The 16,816-nt window shown below is 32.7% G+C and overlaps 1 protein-coding gene across 1 annotated transcript; it reads left to right on the plus strand.

Annotated features, from left to right (window-relative positions):
- On the plus strand, positions 1-6,009 carry LOC114276341 (purple acid phosphatase 3). Its single transcript, XM_028218130.2, has 7 exons — positions 1-325; positions 1,218-1,374; positions 3,875-3,982; positions 4,089-4,216; positions 4,745-4,873; positions 5,520-5,587; positions 5,676-6,009. Exons 1-7 carry the CDS (start codon positions 116-118, stop codon positions 5,887-5,889), a joined length of 1,014 nt encoding a protein of 337 aa, XP_028073931.2. The 5' UTR covers positions 1-115; the 3' UTR covers positions 5,890-6,009.
- The last annotated feature ends 10,807 nt before the right edge of the window (positions 6,010-16,816 follow it).

Raw genomic sequence — 16,816 nt, forward strand, 5'->3', positions numbered from 1 at the left:
TTGATGGTTTCTCATTGATTACTATAAAATTAAGAGAAATTTATCTCCATCTCATAAATCTCTCCCCCATTTTGCTTGCTATATACTTTCTGCTTTTTCCTTGTAAAGGAAACCCATGCTGGCCATGGCTTGTTTTCAAAAACAAAAAACTCTATTCATTTGTCTTACAATATTGACTATTGTTTTTTGGCTTAATTTGGCACCAAGTGTTGCAGAGCTTCAAAGGCTTGAACACCATGGAAAAAGTGATGAGTCACTTAGTTTTTTGGTGATTGGAGATTGGGGCAGAGGAGGGCTTTACAACCAGTCTGAGATTGCTTTTCAGGTTTCTAAACCTCTCTTTTTTCATTTCTAACAGATATTTGTAGAGAAACGCTGAATTTCTATTGTCTTAAGATAACTTATTAACCAACTAACATCTTAACGAATGCCAAAAAAAAAGAAGAAATGAGTATGGAAAACATATAGAAGATTGAAAAGTAAAATTGGAAGTGTGAGAAATGAAAAGGGTTTTGATTTGGTGGCATGTGTAAATATCCTAATGAAATGATTATGTGAAGATTGATCACAATGTGAGAGAAAAAACACTTTAGCCTTTCTGGTTTTGGTTTTGATTGTAGCCACAGCATAGTGAGAGAAAAAAACAGAAAAGGAAAATAAGAAAAAGAAAAAGTAGAAGAGAGAGAATTGAGGTCTACTAGGGTTTTTGGATTTAGCAGAAATAATAAGTTTAAGGGTGTTAATGAACAATTCTTCTAAATGAACATTTTTTTTCCCCTTCTTTCTTTTCTTTTCCCTATTGTTTTCAATTTCTTTTGGTAAGAGTACATATCATTATTTCAATATGACAATGTATGCTTTTCTCAAAATCATCAAGTCAACGTGTTATTTCTAAGTCGTTTGGTGAAAGTCGTTTTTTTTTTTCTTTTTCTTTTTTTTTCTTTTTTTTGTGAAAGAATAAAGAATTTATGGATTTCGCCATTCACATTGTTTTACTTTTAAAACTTAAATCGAATGCCATTATGATCTTAAAGAAAAATACGGCAACATTTGTTCTTATTATATCATTGACTCACTAATTTTGTTGGAAAAGTAAATTGGGGGCATTTTCTTGATATCTTTTCTCTGCCATTGTGATTATGCTGCTAACATGTAGCAGCAATTATCGATTACCCTTTAAAAATACTCTGAATAACATTTCAATACTTTTATCGCAGATGGGAAGGATTGGAGAGAAACTAGACATAGACTTTGTGATATCTACCGGAGACAATTTTTATGACAATGGATTGAAGGGTGTGAATGATCCGGCATTTCAAGAGTCATTTACAAAAATTTATTCCCAAAAGAGCTTGCAGAAGCCATGGTATAGCAGTAAGTTCCACACATTATTTCAAAATATTTAAATAGTGACTGAGAATATACTGCTGAGATATTAGAATATTGGTAATATGTTGGAAAGTAACACAGAAAGAAAAAATGAAAATAATGAATGAATAAAATATTCCAAGAATAAAAATACTTTTAAAAAAAATTGGATGTAACAGGCAATATATTGAAAGGTAATAGGAAAATATATATTGCATCAGTTGTCAGCCAAGTCCGGAATTGTTTGAAAAATAGATATTCAAAACCGTAGATATACCCCTAATTTTCCCACATATGCTAAACAATTTTTCAGGAATTTGAAGTTAAATGAGTGTTGTTGATTTGGTTCGAAATTTGTTTCCCAGATCACTCAATTCAATTAACATAAAAGATAGTTAACACGAAAAGAAAAACATGGTTTTAGGCAAAGATAGCAAGAAAAACACAAAACATGTTAGAAGAAGCAGTGTTCCAAGATTGAACTTTAAGGTGTCGTTTGGTAACACTTACGTTTTCAGTTTTCTGTTTATATTTACAAAAATTTAAAAAACTCAAATAAAAACTTGTTTGGTAAAATTTTTTATTTATAAATCAGTGGTCTCAGTTTATAAATTTAGCAAAAAAATAAAACACAAAAAATGTGTTTCCATTTTGAGTTTTTAATTTTTTTTTTATCACCCAACATTAGCCACCACCCGCCACCATTTTCCACCACCGTCTTCCGCCACCACCACCCACCACCCACCCTCCACCACCACCTGCCACCACCACTCACCACCCACCTGCTACCACCAGCCACCACCCGTCACCGCCACCCACTTACCACCCACTCGCCACCACTACCCACCATTCGCCGCCACCACCACCACCACCACCACCCACCTGTCATTCACCACCCACCACTTGCCACTACCATTCACTGCCCGCCACTTACTAGCCACCACCACTCACCACCCACTTGCCACCACCAGCCACCCATCACCATCAACCACCTGCCACCCACCCGTCACCACCACCACCACCACCATCACCCACCACCCACCCGCCACCCACCTGCCACCACCACCCACCATCCACTTGCTACCACTTACCACCCGCCACCGTCACCCACCCACCCACCACCACTACCACCCGCTACCCACCTGCCACCACCACCTACCACCCACCTGCCACCACCGCCTACCACCCACCACTACCACCCACTCGCTACCACCTACTACCCACTACCGTCACCCACCCACTCACCACCACCACCACTACCACCCGTCACCTACCCGCCACCCACTTGCTACCACCACCCGCCGCCACCACCACCCACTCGCTACCACCCATCACCCGTCACCGTCACCCACCCACCCACCCACCTACCCACCATCACTACCCACCCGCCACCACCCACTACCACCCGCCATCCGCCACCCACCCGCCACCACCACCGCCACCGCCACCCACTCGCTACCACCCATCACCCGTCACCGTCACCCACCCACCCACCTACCCACCATCACTACCCACCCGCCACCACCCACTACCACTTGCCACCGCCACCGCCACCGCCACCCACTCGTTACCACCCGCCACCCGCCACCGTCACCCACCCACCCACCACTACCACCACCCACCACCTACCCGCTATCCACCACCACCGGCCATCGGCCACTCACCACCCACCACCCACCACCTACCCGCCACCCACCACCACTCGCCATCTACCTCCCACCACCCGCCGCCACTACCCACCCACCCACTCACCATCACCACCCATCCACCATCCGCCACCCATCACCCGCCGCCACCACCACCACCACCACCACCCACCCACCTACCATCACCACCCACTACCACCCGCCATCTGCCACCCACCCGCCACCACCACTCACTCGCTACCACCCATCACCCGCCACCGTCACCCACCCACCCACCACCACCACCACCCGCCACCTACCCGCCACCCACCATCGGCCACTTACCACCCACCACCACCCGCCATCCGCCCACCCGCCACCGTCACCCACCCACCACCCGCCACCACCAGCAGCTACCCACCACTGACCGTCACCACTTTCCACCACCGTCTTCCGCCGCCACTTGTCATTTTTCACTCTTTTTTATGTTTTTAAATTTTGTTAAATATTTTGTCAATTACCAAACGCGTTTGTAGTTTATGTTTTCCTAAAAATAAACAAAAAATAAACAAAAATCAGTTTATAAAATTTTTGTAAATATAAACTGAAAACGTAAACGTTACCAAACACACCCTAAGATTTTAGATAATACCTTATAGTTTTGTGTATCTTGGGCACTACAATTCAATGTGAAACTTATTATAGCAAAACCTTTTGAAGATTAAGGCTTTTTTCAAGAGTTCACTACAAATATTGAATCATAAATCATCACAGAAATACTTTACTTATTTGATAATTTGATATTATTTGATAAAGCATAAATTAAACTTAATATGAAAATTTATTTCTAATGATAATTTGTTTTTTTGTTTTTTTGGCAGTTTTAGGCAATCATGACTATAGAGGCGACGCGAAGGCACAATTGAACCCAATGCTTAGGAAGATTGATAGCAGATGGATTTGCTTGAGATCATTTACTCTTAATACAGGTTTGGATTAGTTAGCTCTCATTAACTACTTTCCTCTTGTTAAGTTTCAATCTTTTGTCAATCTATGAATGAATTGCTTATTCTTCTTGTTTTATTTTTTCACTAGGAAGTGTGGATTTCTTCTTCGTGGACACCACTCCTTTTGTTGACGTCTACTTCACTGATCCAGAAGAGCGTGTTTACGATTGGCGAGGCATATATCCTCGAGAGATTTACCTTAATAATCTTCTAAAGGTATCTAAAGTATCCCTTGAAGTAAGGGTCAGCATTAGGTCGGGCTAGGCCAACCCATGAAAACAGTGCCCAAGCCCACTCATGGGCTTTTCCTTAACAAGTTAGGCTTGCCCAGGCCCAAAAATCTTAGGTTCCCAATGGGCTTGGACTAGACATGCTAACAGGTGGGCCCGCTTGCTAAGCCCAAACAACTGAGATTCAAGCCTACTTTTGAGCTTGTTTGCTTTCTTTTTTATCACTTTTTTTATTGTTTAAAAAAATTATTTTCTTGCATGCTCATGGGCCGGGCCGGTGAGCCACCTCTCACGGATTAACTGGTCTAGTTTCAATACCTAGGCCCAAGCCTAGACCAAATTCTATTGGCAATGGGCTAGCCCGCTTGAGATACGGGCTTGGGGCGAGCAAGTCAGACCATGGGCCTTTGGGCCAAATAATGGCCCTTACCTTGAGGGGTTTGACATTGTATGTAGAAGCACACACTAATAGCTATAATGCAGCTAATTAGATTAATGTTGATCTTGTAACAAGGATTTGGATTCGGCATTGAGAAATTCAACTGCTGAGTGGAAGATTGTGGTTGGTCACCATGCAATCAGAAGCATAAGTCATCATGGTGATACTCTAGAACTCATTGACCAACTCCTCCCTGTTCTTGAGGTAATCTGTTTTTTAAAGTCAAGAAACAATACTTTTCATTAAGGATGGGAAAATATGATCTTCCCAACAAAGAACTACTTTTTTCACTACAAACTCAATGAATGTTTCCTTCCTCGTTCCCACACGGGATTCTCTGACCTCATTTAGTGCAAGACTTAAAATTTGTACAGATAAAATTTTTAAATTTTTGAGAGCCAAAGTACAATTTATATAGATTTTTTAGGATCAAAATGTTAATTTCTTTTATAAGTAATCAAAATTGCATAGGTAATATGGTTTTTGTGAAGTTTAGGAAGTCCAAAATAAAATTATATAGATTTTGCACGGCCACTGTCTCCATTCTTCCTTGTCCCTTTGTCCTAAACTCTCTCTCTCTCTCTGATACACAATGAGTCTCTCTAGGCTTGATCATGTGGCAGAGGTAATATGAGACCGGGGAACAGGGAGATAGGAACAGAGGATTTGACTTCACCACTTTGTCTTTAATTTGAAAGCAAACCTTTCGAACTTGGACACACTAGCACTCTCAGAAATAACACAACAACAAATAGGTATGTAAATATGTGAATAAATATATCTGTGAATTAACATATGATTTCATTGGACATGTTTGATATAATGTTAAACCTCAATTGAAAATTTTCAGATGAATGGTGTCGATTTTTACGTGAACGGGCACGACCATTGCCTACAACGTATTAGCTGCCCTGACAAGTAATTTGATCATGCCCTTCAATAAAATTTCATAAAGTCTCTTGTTAATGAAATCATCTAGCTCATTGATTTTGCTAATGAAATGTAGTCGGATCCAATTTTTGACAAGTGGAGCGGGCTCAAAGGCATGGAGGGGCGATGACAAAAAGCACGACAAATGCGCAGTACATTTCTTTTACGATGGCCAAGGCTTCATGTCGATGCAGCTAAAGAGCACCGAGGCGAAAATGGTGTTCTATGATGTTTTTGGTCAACCTATACATCAATGGAGTGTCTCTAGGATGCTTCACTCAGAGATGTAAATATTTTCCGAAATTTAGTGGAGATTGGTAAGTTGACAAAATATAAAAGCCAATCCCAAATTCATATTAGTTGGTTTTTAAAACTTGGGTTTTTTTATTTAAAAAAAAAAAAAATGGTGCGAAGAGAAAGTTGTGCTTGATTTCAGACATTACATTAGATAAGAGAGTATCTCGTCACTGGGCAAACATATTATAGAAATTGAACAAAGAACTTACAAGTCCAATTCTCAAAGGGAAGTACTTGAAATATAATACCACAGAGTTTGCCATTTTTAGCACTAGTTGTGCTATAAATTATGTAATTATGGATTGATGTTAAACAGGGTATTTTAATCCATATTGGATTATGTAATTATGGATTGATGTTAAACAGGGTATTTTAATCCATATTGGATTTTTACTTGAAGTCCGTAAAATCTCAGCTTTTTGTAATCAATACAGGGCTGGCCCTTAGGTTTAAGGGTGCAAGGTGAATTTCGGAAATGAGACCCTTCTTATATTGAAAAAAAAAAAATTATGAATAAAACGATAAGTAATAATAACTTTTTTATTTGTTTGTAGTTATAAAAAAATTTACTTGCACATATAATCATTAAAATTATAAACAAAAATTTACTTTCATATATTAAGATAAAAAGCAATTATAACAAATATTAAAAAAAAACATAAAAATCAGGTCTTATTGCTTTATAATTTAGCAACATCTAACCTTTTTTTTAATATCTAAAACACGAAATTATATTTAGGATCCCAATTTTCAGCTCAAATTTAAGGGATCAATGTGCAGGCCTCTCTTACCTTACCTGTCCTCAGGACCGGGCCTGATCATTGGTATAATTCAATCATTATTGGATGGGATGTGGTATTTTGTGTTATATGTACACCCACGTGGCAAATTGCATTAAGGGTATTAAAATAATTTCTTAATCTAAATTTTAACATATATATTATTGTCTTTATAAACAAAAGATAGTTACATTGTAAGTGTGTATTTTTTTTTTTTTTTCTTTTTTGAACAAGAAAAAAAATGATGTTATAAAATATCATCACTGCATCCATGAGTTCAAAGGGTAGTCGGTAAATCAAACCCAAAAGAAGGGACCATTACCGAGGCACCAATAGAGCTCAATCACACGTCATAGGCGAGCTCAAGTTTCAAGAGGAGTACAAGCAAACTCTCCAAAGAAAGCCAATTGCAAAGCAAGTGGAATTTGCTTCTCTCAAAAATCAAATTTAGCTCACGCCAATAAAGAGAGATGCCTTCTCTATTAGGCCACCACCCCCGATGGTGATGTGAGCTGTGTATGTAAATAATTTTGTTAAACCACGGAAATTTATATCTTATTTTTTCTTTTGTGATTGATTTTTCTTGCTACTGTTTTTGTGTATGAAATTTTTCTATGACGCGTGGTATGCTGCTCTCTCACAAACATATGGAGCTCACATTTTTGTAAAACAAAAAGATATACTATTGTAATTTATTCGTTACACAAAGATACAAAATCATAATATACCCATTATATAAGATACAAAGTCGAATCACTCTTCTTGAAAATCCGAGAAATACGACAGAGTAAAAGGGAGAGAAAAAGGTAACAGTGACGTTTGTTTTGAATTTTCACTGCCAGGATAATGACCGCCTCACTTTCTTCTTTATCTAGTTAGATTCCACCCACACATTGCAGACTATTGGCATTAATTTATATTTCTACTCAATCTCCCTTAAAAAATTTATGAAATTTTATTTTAAGAGTAGTGATATATAAATAAAATAATTTGAATAGGATTTTAATTCAGAATGCAACAATAGTTTGAGATTTTTTGAGACCTCATGTTAAACATAAAAAATAGGCCTCGTCTTATTGGGTCATAGAGAAATTGAAATTGAAATTTTCAATAATAAGATTTTTTTGAGATTATTTTGATAACAGTTAGGTGACGAGCTAAATAGCTTAATGATTGAGTCGCAATTTCTTATAGTCCTTGTATTTTCAATTTATTCCTATAATTTTAAATGTCATTGACATATAATTCTAAATTTAATGTATAAACTTTTGTTCACAAATCATTTTTCTGGTTGAAATTTCAACCTAAACAACCAAGTAAAATTTTATATGAAATAAGACAAGAAAACACATAGGTGTAAGGTGACAACTGCCAACTGAGGCAGGTAATACTGGGATGGATGATAATTGAAGAGAACCAAACAAGGCTTTGTCTTCGTTTTCTATGGTTCCAACTTTCAATCACATATATATGAACATTTACATAAATATCTTAGCACAAAGTGCAATGTCGAAGTTCACTGTTCTCCAATATGATTGGATCACATTAAGTCTCGTTTGTTTTCAGAGGTAGAATAGAGGGGATTGATAATGAGGGGATTGATAGTGAAGGGATTAAGTAAAATTGTGTTTGTTTTGATGATAATTGTTAGTGTATGGATTGTTAAATTATTTTTATATAAAATAAATATAAAATAATAAAACAAATAAAAAAATACAAAAATATTAAACATTAATGTTTTAAAAAAAATGCCCAACATGTAAAAAATTTTAAAAAAATAAAAATAAAATAAAAAATTTTCAGAAAAAAATAAAACAAATAAAATAATGATTTTTACTTAACAAAAAATTAAATATTAATGTTCAAAAAAAAATGCCCAACATGTAAAAAATAAAATAAAAAATAAATAAAAATAAAAAATTTCTAGTCCGCCGGACTATTTTTCTAATATCAAGTCCTGGAGGCCCATCCGAATCCCCTTGGGGAGGCCCATTCTAATCCGGAGCTCACTATCAATCCCCTCCTCATCTCCCAAAACAAACACAATATTAATGGGTCACACTTCACTACTAATCTCAATCCCCTCTCTAACTCTCCAAACAATCGGGCCTAAGGCTTCAGTTTATAACCCTACAACTCTCATCTGATCTGCTGGCTCAGATCTCTCTAACTACCAGTCAAAAAGCTCAGCTTCCTAACCCCCCTTTTTTTCTAAAAAAATTAAATAAAAAAAAAACCATAAAGGTCCAAAAATAGATAAGGAAAGTGGCAAAAATTATTTAATTCAGATTTCTTATTGATTTGATTTTGAAAGTGGCGAAAAAACCATAAAGGTCCAAAGACCACGGTGCCTTCTTACTAGGGTCTACGTTCTTCACTCATTGCTCTCCATCATCCACTCACAATCTCTTATCAATCGACTCATGCATTCCATATCCAAACAAGTTATTAAAAATAAATTATATTTGTTTAAAAAAAATAATAAATATTATTTTAAAAATAAAATTTTCAATTCTATGTAAAAAAATATAAATATGATAAGGGTAAATTACACTGAGACCCCTAAGATTTATATTTATTACAGTTTCTCTCTTTACTTTTTAAAAATTACATCTCCCCCTAAGGTTTAAAGTTTCATTATAGATTCCCCCTCAGTCCTTTTAATTTTTTAAAATACCAATTTTACCCTCATTGGGTAAATTACATTGACACCCCTCACATTTTAGAAATTACAGTCTCCTCCCCAAGGTTTAAAGTAATATTACCAATTACTCCCTTGGTTAGTATTAGTTGGAAAAAAAATTCATTGGAAAAAAATTAATTGAAAAAAAAATTGTTAGTAAAATTTTTAAATTTTTGTTTAAAAACCAATGTAAACTCATTTTTTGAATTTACGTTTTTTCCTCAAATTTACAAACTAAGAAAATTATTTATAAACCAAAAAAATTATCAAACAAGTTTTTAAGTTTTTAAATTTTTGTAAATATAAATTGAAAACTGAAAACGAAATGATTACCAAAACAGGTTTCAGATGGTAAAAATGTCGTAAAATTAATAAATAATTAAATAAGTTACCAACATAAGAAATGATTTATCAAAAGATTCTTAGGCTATGTATGGTTTGATTTTTAGAAAAAAAAATTTTAAAATTAAAAATTAATTTGATTAAGAAATAAAAAATAAAAAAATAATTTCATTTAAAAAATAATTTTTATATTTTTTATTTCTTAACCAAATTAATTTTTTTTAAAAATTCTAAAAATCAAACCATACATAGCCTAAAAATCTTTTGATAAGTTATTTCTTACGCTGGTAACTTATTTAATTATTTGTTAATTTTACGACATTTTTACTATCTGAGACCTATTTGTAACCATTTAGTTTTTAGTTTTCAATTTATATTTACAAAATTTTTAAAAACTGTCATAAAAACTTGTTTGATAACTTTTTTGGTTTATAAATTATTGTCTCAGTTTGTAAATTTGAGGAGAAAACGTAAATTCAAAAATGAGTTTAGGTTGGTTTTTAAACAAAAATTTAAAAATTTTACTAAAATTTTTTTTTTAATTAATTTTTTTTTCAGTGAATTTTTTCTCCAACTAATACTAATCGATGGGGCAATTGGTAATGCTACTTTAAACCTTAGAGAGGGAATTGTAATTTTTAAAATGTGAAGAGTGTCAATGTAATTTACCCAATGAGGGTAAAATTGATATTTAAAAAAATTGAAAGGGCTGAGGGGAGAATCTGTAACGAACTTTAAACTTCAGGGGGAGATGTAATTCCCAAAAGGCGAGGAGGAACTGTAATAAATATAAATCTCGGGAGGTGTCATTGAATTTACCCATATGATAAAATTATATTATTATGATTATCAGATTAATTTAATTTTTCATTAATAAATATTAAAAAATAATAATATGTAAAAAAATTGATTGACTAATGATTGGATAATATATGAGAGAAAAAATTACTTTAAAGATTTTAATTGTTTATCACATTATTGGGTTTGAAAAGTGAGTAGTACTTCTGAACTTGGCAATGCCCATAAATAAAAATTGCATTTCAGTGGAGTAGTAGCAAAATTCATTCATGTGTTTAGTGTAATTCTTCTTGTTTGTCAAAGTTAGGGCAGCAAATGAACCGAACTGTTCACGAATAGAGTCAGCTCGGCTCGACTCAGCTTGTTTAATAAATGAATCAAGTTCAAGTTCAAATATTAGGTTCGTTTAGTAACAAGCGAGCTTGAACTCAAATAAGTTCAGCTCATCAAATTCGATTCGTTTATCTTTATTTAAATTATATAATAAATATATTATTTATATATTAAATAATATAAATAATATTAAAAAAATCTTATCAAGTCGAGCCGAGCCGAGCCGAGCCAAGTCGAACTCAAGTTTCATTAATATTAACAAGTCGAGCCGAGTTTAAGCTCAGTTAATTATTGAGTAGAATTTGAGTTCAATAAATAAATTCGATAAGCAAACGAGCCGGGTTCAAACTCAAAACTACACCAAATTTGTATTTTAATTTATAGTATAATTATTTTATAATTGTCCCATATATTTATAATTTTTTCAATATTCTACATATAAGGACTGATGTAAAAGTAAGACTATTGGTCGGCCTCTCATGTCGGTTGAACATACACTTCATAAATTCGAAAAAAAAACCACGCCCTTTATTATAACCAGAAAGTGGCGAATCCCAAAAAAATATATAAATGGAGCCACTAAAAAAATTTAGGCTTCAGAAAATTTGTAAAAAAGAAAAAAACTTTCAAGTTACTTAGATTCTGTTTAATAATCATTCCGTTTTCAATTTTCAATTTATATTTATAAAAATTTTAAAAACTATCACAAAAACTTATTTGATAATTTTTTTAATTTATAAATGGTTGTCTCAGTTTATAAATTTGAGGAAAAAACGTAAACTCAAAAAATGAGTTTAAGTTTTCAGTTTTCAATTTTTTTTCAAATAATTTATTTTCAAAGATTTTTTTTTTCAATTATTTTTTTAAAATTATTTTTTTTTCAATTAATTTTTTTTCAATTAATCTTTTTTTAATTAATTTTTTTTTCAAATAATTTTTTCAATAAATTTTTTTCAATTAAATTTTTTTTCAAATAATTTTTTTTCCCAATTAAATTTTTTTCAATTTTTTTTATTAATTTTTTTCAATCAATTTTTTTTTCAATTAATTTTTTTCCAATTAATTTTTTTTTCAATTATTTTTTTAATTAATTTTTTTCAACTATAATGTGTGTGATCCCATTGTCATAAATAATAAAAATAAATATAAATATTTTAGGCCTGAACAAACATATTTTTTAATTTATGTTTTTAAACATTTTGTTCAAACCAAACGCGTTTGTAATTTATGTTTTTCTAAAAATAAACAAAAATCAGTTTATAAAATTTTTGTAAACATAAACCAAAAATGTAAACGTTACCAAACGCTACTTTAACATTTGAGCTTCTTCACCTCCATTTGTTTGGACAAAAAAAATAAATAAATAAAAATAAAATTCTAATGAAATTTTTTTTATGAAATTTTTTTTTAAAAAAATATTTTTCTATGTTGAGTGGTGGTGGTAGTGGAATAAAAGTAAAAGTGGAGGTGGTAGCATGGTGGTGGAGCAACAGAGGCGATAATGGAAGTGGTCGTAGTGGTGGTGGTGCGGTAATAGAGGTTAGAGTGGTGTGGTGGTAAAGGTGAGAGTGGTAAAATTTTAGTTTAAAAAATGTTTTATGCCTTCTAAAAGTGAAAAATATTTTCTGCCCAAATAAATTTATTTTTCATTGATTATGAAAAATATATTTTTATTAACTTTCGTTTTTCATTGTACTAAATACCAAAAAATGTAGAAAATATTTTTAAAAAAATATTTTTTATCCAAACAAACGTATAAGCAAAATAAACTTTTAATAACATACTATTGTCTTAAAAAATACACAAACTTTTACAATTGTGTTCGGTGATATGTAAGTTTTTTTTTTTTTTTTAAATTATTACATGATAACTTCATTATCTATAATATCAAGCACATCTTTTTTTATATACATGATCAATTAATTATTTAACTGTTAATCTCTTATTTAGTTTGGTTTGGTTTGATTTGAGTGTTGTGAAGACGAACCTAATAGAGATTGTTCGTGATGAGTTTTGAGTTAAAAATAAGGGCAAATTACATATACACCCCTCCAGGTTTGACAAAATTACAGATACCCCTGAGGTTTGAGAAATTACGAATTCCCCCCTGAATGCTATATTTGCATAAGAAATTAGGGGGTAATTTGTTATGAAATATAAACCTCAGGGGGTAAATTGTTATGAAAATACAAACCTCAGGGGGCGGGATGTAATTTCCGAAACCTCAGGGGGTATCTGTAATTTAACCAAACCTGGAGGGGTGTATATGTAATTTTCCCTAAAAATAATGGGGCAAATTAGATATACACCCCTCGAGGTTTGGCTAAATTACAGATACCCCCCTGAGGTTTGAGAAATTACGAATTCCCCCTGAATGCTATATTTGCATAAGAAATTAGGGGGTAATTTGTTATGAAATATAAACCTCAGGGGGCAAATTGTTATGAAAATACAAACCTCAGGGGGCGGAATGTAATTTTCGAAACCTCAGGGGTATCTGTAATTTAACCATACCTCGAGGGGTATATGTAATTTGCCCAAAATAATATAGAGTCCCTTGTTTTTTTAAACAAAATCAATTAGTTATCGAATAAAATTTTTACTTTTTAAAAAAATTGAAGGCTTTTTGAACCAGGGGTAGGGTAGGGTAGGAGTAGGAGTAGGAGTAGGGTTCAACAGAGTCTTAAGATTGCATTCACCATGTTTGGTTTTAAAAAATTGAGTTCACTTTTTTAAAAATAATTTTTTTATATTACGTATTTTTTTATTTTAAAAATATTTAATTTTTTTATTTTTTAAATATATCTAATCTAAATATGCTTAAAAATAATATAATATTTGTTAAAACAACTTAGACAAATTAAAAAATATATATATAAAAATTTAATATATTTTTATATTTTGTTGTATTCAATAATTTTTTTAAAAAAAATTGTACAATTTTTTTAAAATTTTAAGTATAGTAAGATTAAGTGGATCTCAAAATTGATTAAATTTTTTTTAAAATTATTAAAATATAAAAATACAAATTGAAAACTCAGAAAATTATTTTTGAAAACTCAAATAGAATACTCTGTCCAACAAATTGACATGTTAAATAAAAATATATCTTAGGAAATAAAGAACCAATAACAGTGTAGTTTTTTAATTTTTTTATTTGTAGATTGGAATAACGGTGTAGTTAAATTGACATGAACATTTAGGTCAAGTTTGACATATCTGAAAAAAGATAAAAAGTCAAAAAGTCATTATCCTATTTAAGTCACATCATCTTATTTAAGTCATATCATCTCTCTATCACATCATTTCAAACCCAACCCATATTTCATAAAAAGTCAAAAAGTACACTTATTTAGAACATTCCAAACAACCCCAATTTTTTTGTGGATTATATCCTTAGTTGATATAAAACATAATAAGAACTGAATCGGCCAAACCAGGTTGAGTTCAAGGACTATTCTCATAAATAGGCCTAAAAATTTAGTTCAACCTAATCTTATAATTTTTTTATTTTTATTTTTTTTGTGTAGGGTATTCTGAACCAACTTAAGCGCACCAGATTAAGTATAGACCAGCTTACGTTCACCAGATTAAGTCCCTACAATACTTTTTTTTTTTTTTTTGGTTATGTAGGGTATCATGGGCCAGCTTACGTGCATCAAATTAAAGTCCCTACAGCCCTTTTTTTTTTTTTGTGGTTATGCAGGGTATCATGGGCCAGCTTACGCGCACCAGATAAAGTCCCTACAGTCCGAACAAACCTTTCAAAACAAGGCTTACGTCCTGCGGCCCGTAGCCCTAAAGTATGCGTTTTTAGGTTATGATGCATACTAGATTAAGTCTTTACAGTTCGAACAAGCTTTTCGAAAACATGGCTTACGCCCTGCGGTTCGTGATTCCTAAGTATGCGTTTGCTAGTTAGGGAATTTGAATCTAAGATATGGTAGGCCCCAATAGTCACCCACTAGGCCAACGTGGTTATCTTATAATTTTAAATGAAAAGAAAAATTATAAATTTTAATTCTAAACCTTTAAAAATGCAAATCAGACTGTAGGATGCCCACCCGAAACTAAAATTTATTACTTTCATCATTAAATACAATAACTCTGACAAATAATGTTGCCTAAGCCATGTGATTTTTTAGGAAATTTTAATGGCGAAATATCAATTCAATCCAATTTTTGAAAATTAATTAGATATTAATAATAAACTTTAAAAATATTAAAACATTAAGGTATAAATTTCTTCATAAATATGTAAACCATCACCACCAGCTTCACTATTAAAAAGCTATCAATAAAATAAGCAAGTTCAGCAGATTAATTTTTTCAACTTATACTCAATTCAACTTAGCCCCTTAAATTCATTTATTAAATTAACTAATTTGAGTTCTTTTTAATATATAACTTGCTTTGATCGGTTCAAATTCATTTAAACCCATCTATTTATCACTCCTACACTTTACTTACATCCACCTCCCTAATTATTAAGGGTAAATGAGGCAAAAATATTTTTTCCCACTTTTTATTTCGTCAATTAAAAAAGGGAAGAATGTGGAGAAATGATCGAAAGACGTGAAATAATTGAAATGGGTACATTATTGTCAACATGAAGGGTTTGGTTAGGATTTTAGAGCCCCATGTCCCAATATCTTATTCAACCTAACTTTTTATCTTGTCACCTCCTCATATACACATATACCTCCAAAGTATTAAAGTATACGAATAAAATATTTGAGAGAGTTGTTCCCATTTGGGACCTTCCCTACAAGAAATTAAAATTTTAGAGATTAAAATTTAGGTATAAAATTATTTTTTAAGAACTAAATATTCTTATTATGAAAAGTGTTATTATTATATTTTTAGCAGCGAAAATTGAACATTAATGATGAATTATTATCCTTTTGAGATCAAATTTTTTGTTTCAAAAAATAAACTATTTTGAGATCAAATTATTTTGTTCCTAAAAGTCTATTTATTAGTGACATTTTCAAAATTTTGTCACTAAAAGCTTTGTTTTTTACTTTTCGGGACGAACTTTTAGCAACTATCCTCACAACGATAGAAATTGAGCCCTAAATGTTTTTACAACAAAATTTTTAGTTTTAGAGACACAAATTTAGTCTCTAAAATTCTTATATGTTGTAGAGTCCACACTTATACCTTTTCTTCTTTTTTTTCTTTACCCTTTCTTCTTTTTGTCCATTTACTATTCATTACACATTATTGGTACATTTAATGAGATTATTAGCTATGAAAAAAAATATTACGTAGATTTTTAAAAAATAGGGAAAATTATTGAAAAGTCCTGATTTGAAAAATGTTGCACCAGTTGGCCCCACGGTCCAAATGTTTGATTGGCAAGTCCTTTGTAATGGTAAATTGTAACCAAGAAGTCCCGTCTCAAATGTAACTTTGTATTAGTGGGACGATTATGCCCTCTTTAGTTTATTTGCAGGAAGTTCTGTGGTTTTGAAATGTGCAGATCAATGTTTGGATTGAACAAGCAAACGTGAACAATGTCACAGAAGATAGACTGACGAAGCAAATGAAATAAAAATGGTAGATCAATGTGAACAATGTTATGAGGGAAACCGACGAACAAATAAAATCGACATGAACAATGTTTGGAAGGAATCTGACAGATTGACTTTCCCGACGTGGTACACCGACTTGACGATGTTCACGCTAGAAGCAACAATGGCGCACTGTCATAGCAAATAGACTGGCCAAGCAAACAAAATCAACGTAAACGATGTTAGAAGGGATTCCAGTAGATCGACTTTGCCGACGCGGTACACTAAATGGTCGGGTTGTTGAATGCAAAGACGAAGTCGAAACTGATGGACCCGCCGAAGCAAGATCAAAGATCTTAGAGGATGATGAAATCGGCTCTTTTGCCTGCAGTTTCTTGTGAATCAAAAGTACATAAACAAAAAATTGGTGTCATGCATCTCTTATCACGCAATTTCAAATGAAAACTCA

This window comes from Camellia sinensis, chromosome 11, assembly GCF_055761805.1.
Source record: "Camellia sinensis isolate YWXY chromosome 11, ASM5576180v1, whole genome shotgun sequence".
NCBI classification, from domain to species: domain Eukaryota; kingdom Viridiplantae; phylum Streptophyta; class Magnoliopsida; order Ericales; family Theaceae; genus Camellia; species Camellia sinensis.

Bases quoted from the DNA above. Each gene is read 5' to 3' on its own strand.
- LOC114276341 (XM_028218130.2), top strand. From the start codon at position 116: ATGCTGGCCATGGCTTGTTTTCAAAAACAAAAAACTCTATTCATTTGT. The intron at 1,375-3,874 runs GTAAGTTCCACA...TTTTTTTGGCAG, and splicing joins GCAGAAGCCATGGTATAGCA to TTTTAGGCAATCATGACTAT. The intron at 4,874-5,519 runs GTAATCTGTTTT...GAAAATTTTCAG, and splicing joins AACTCCTCCCTGTTCTTGAG to ATGAATGGTGTCGATTTTTA.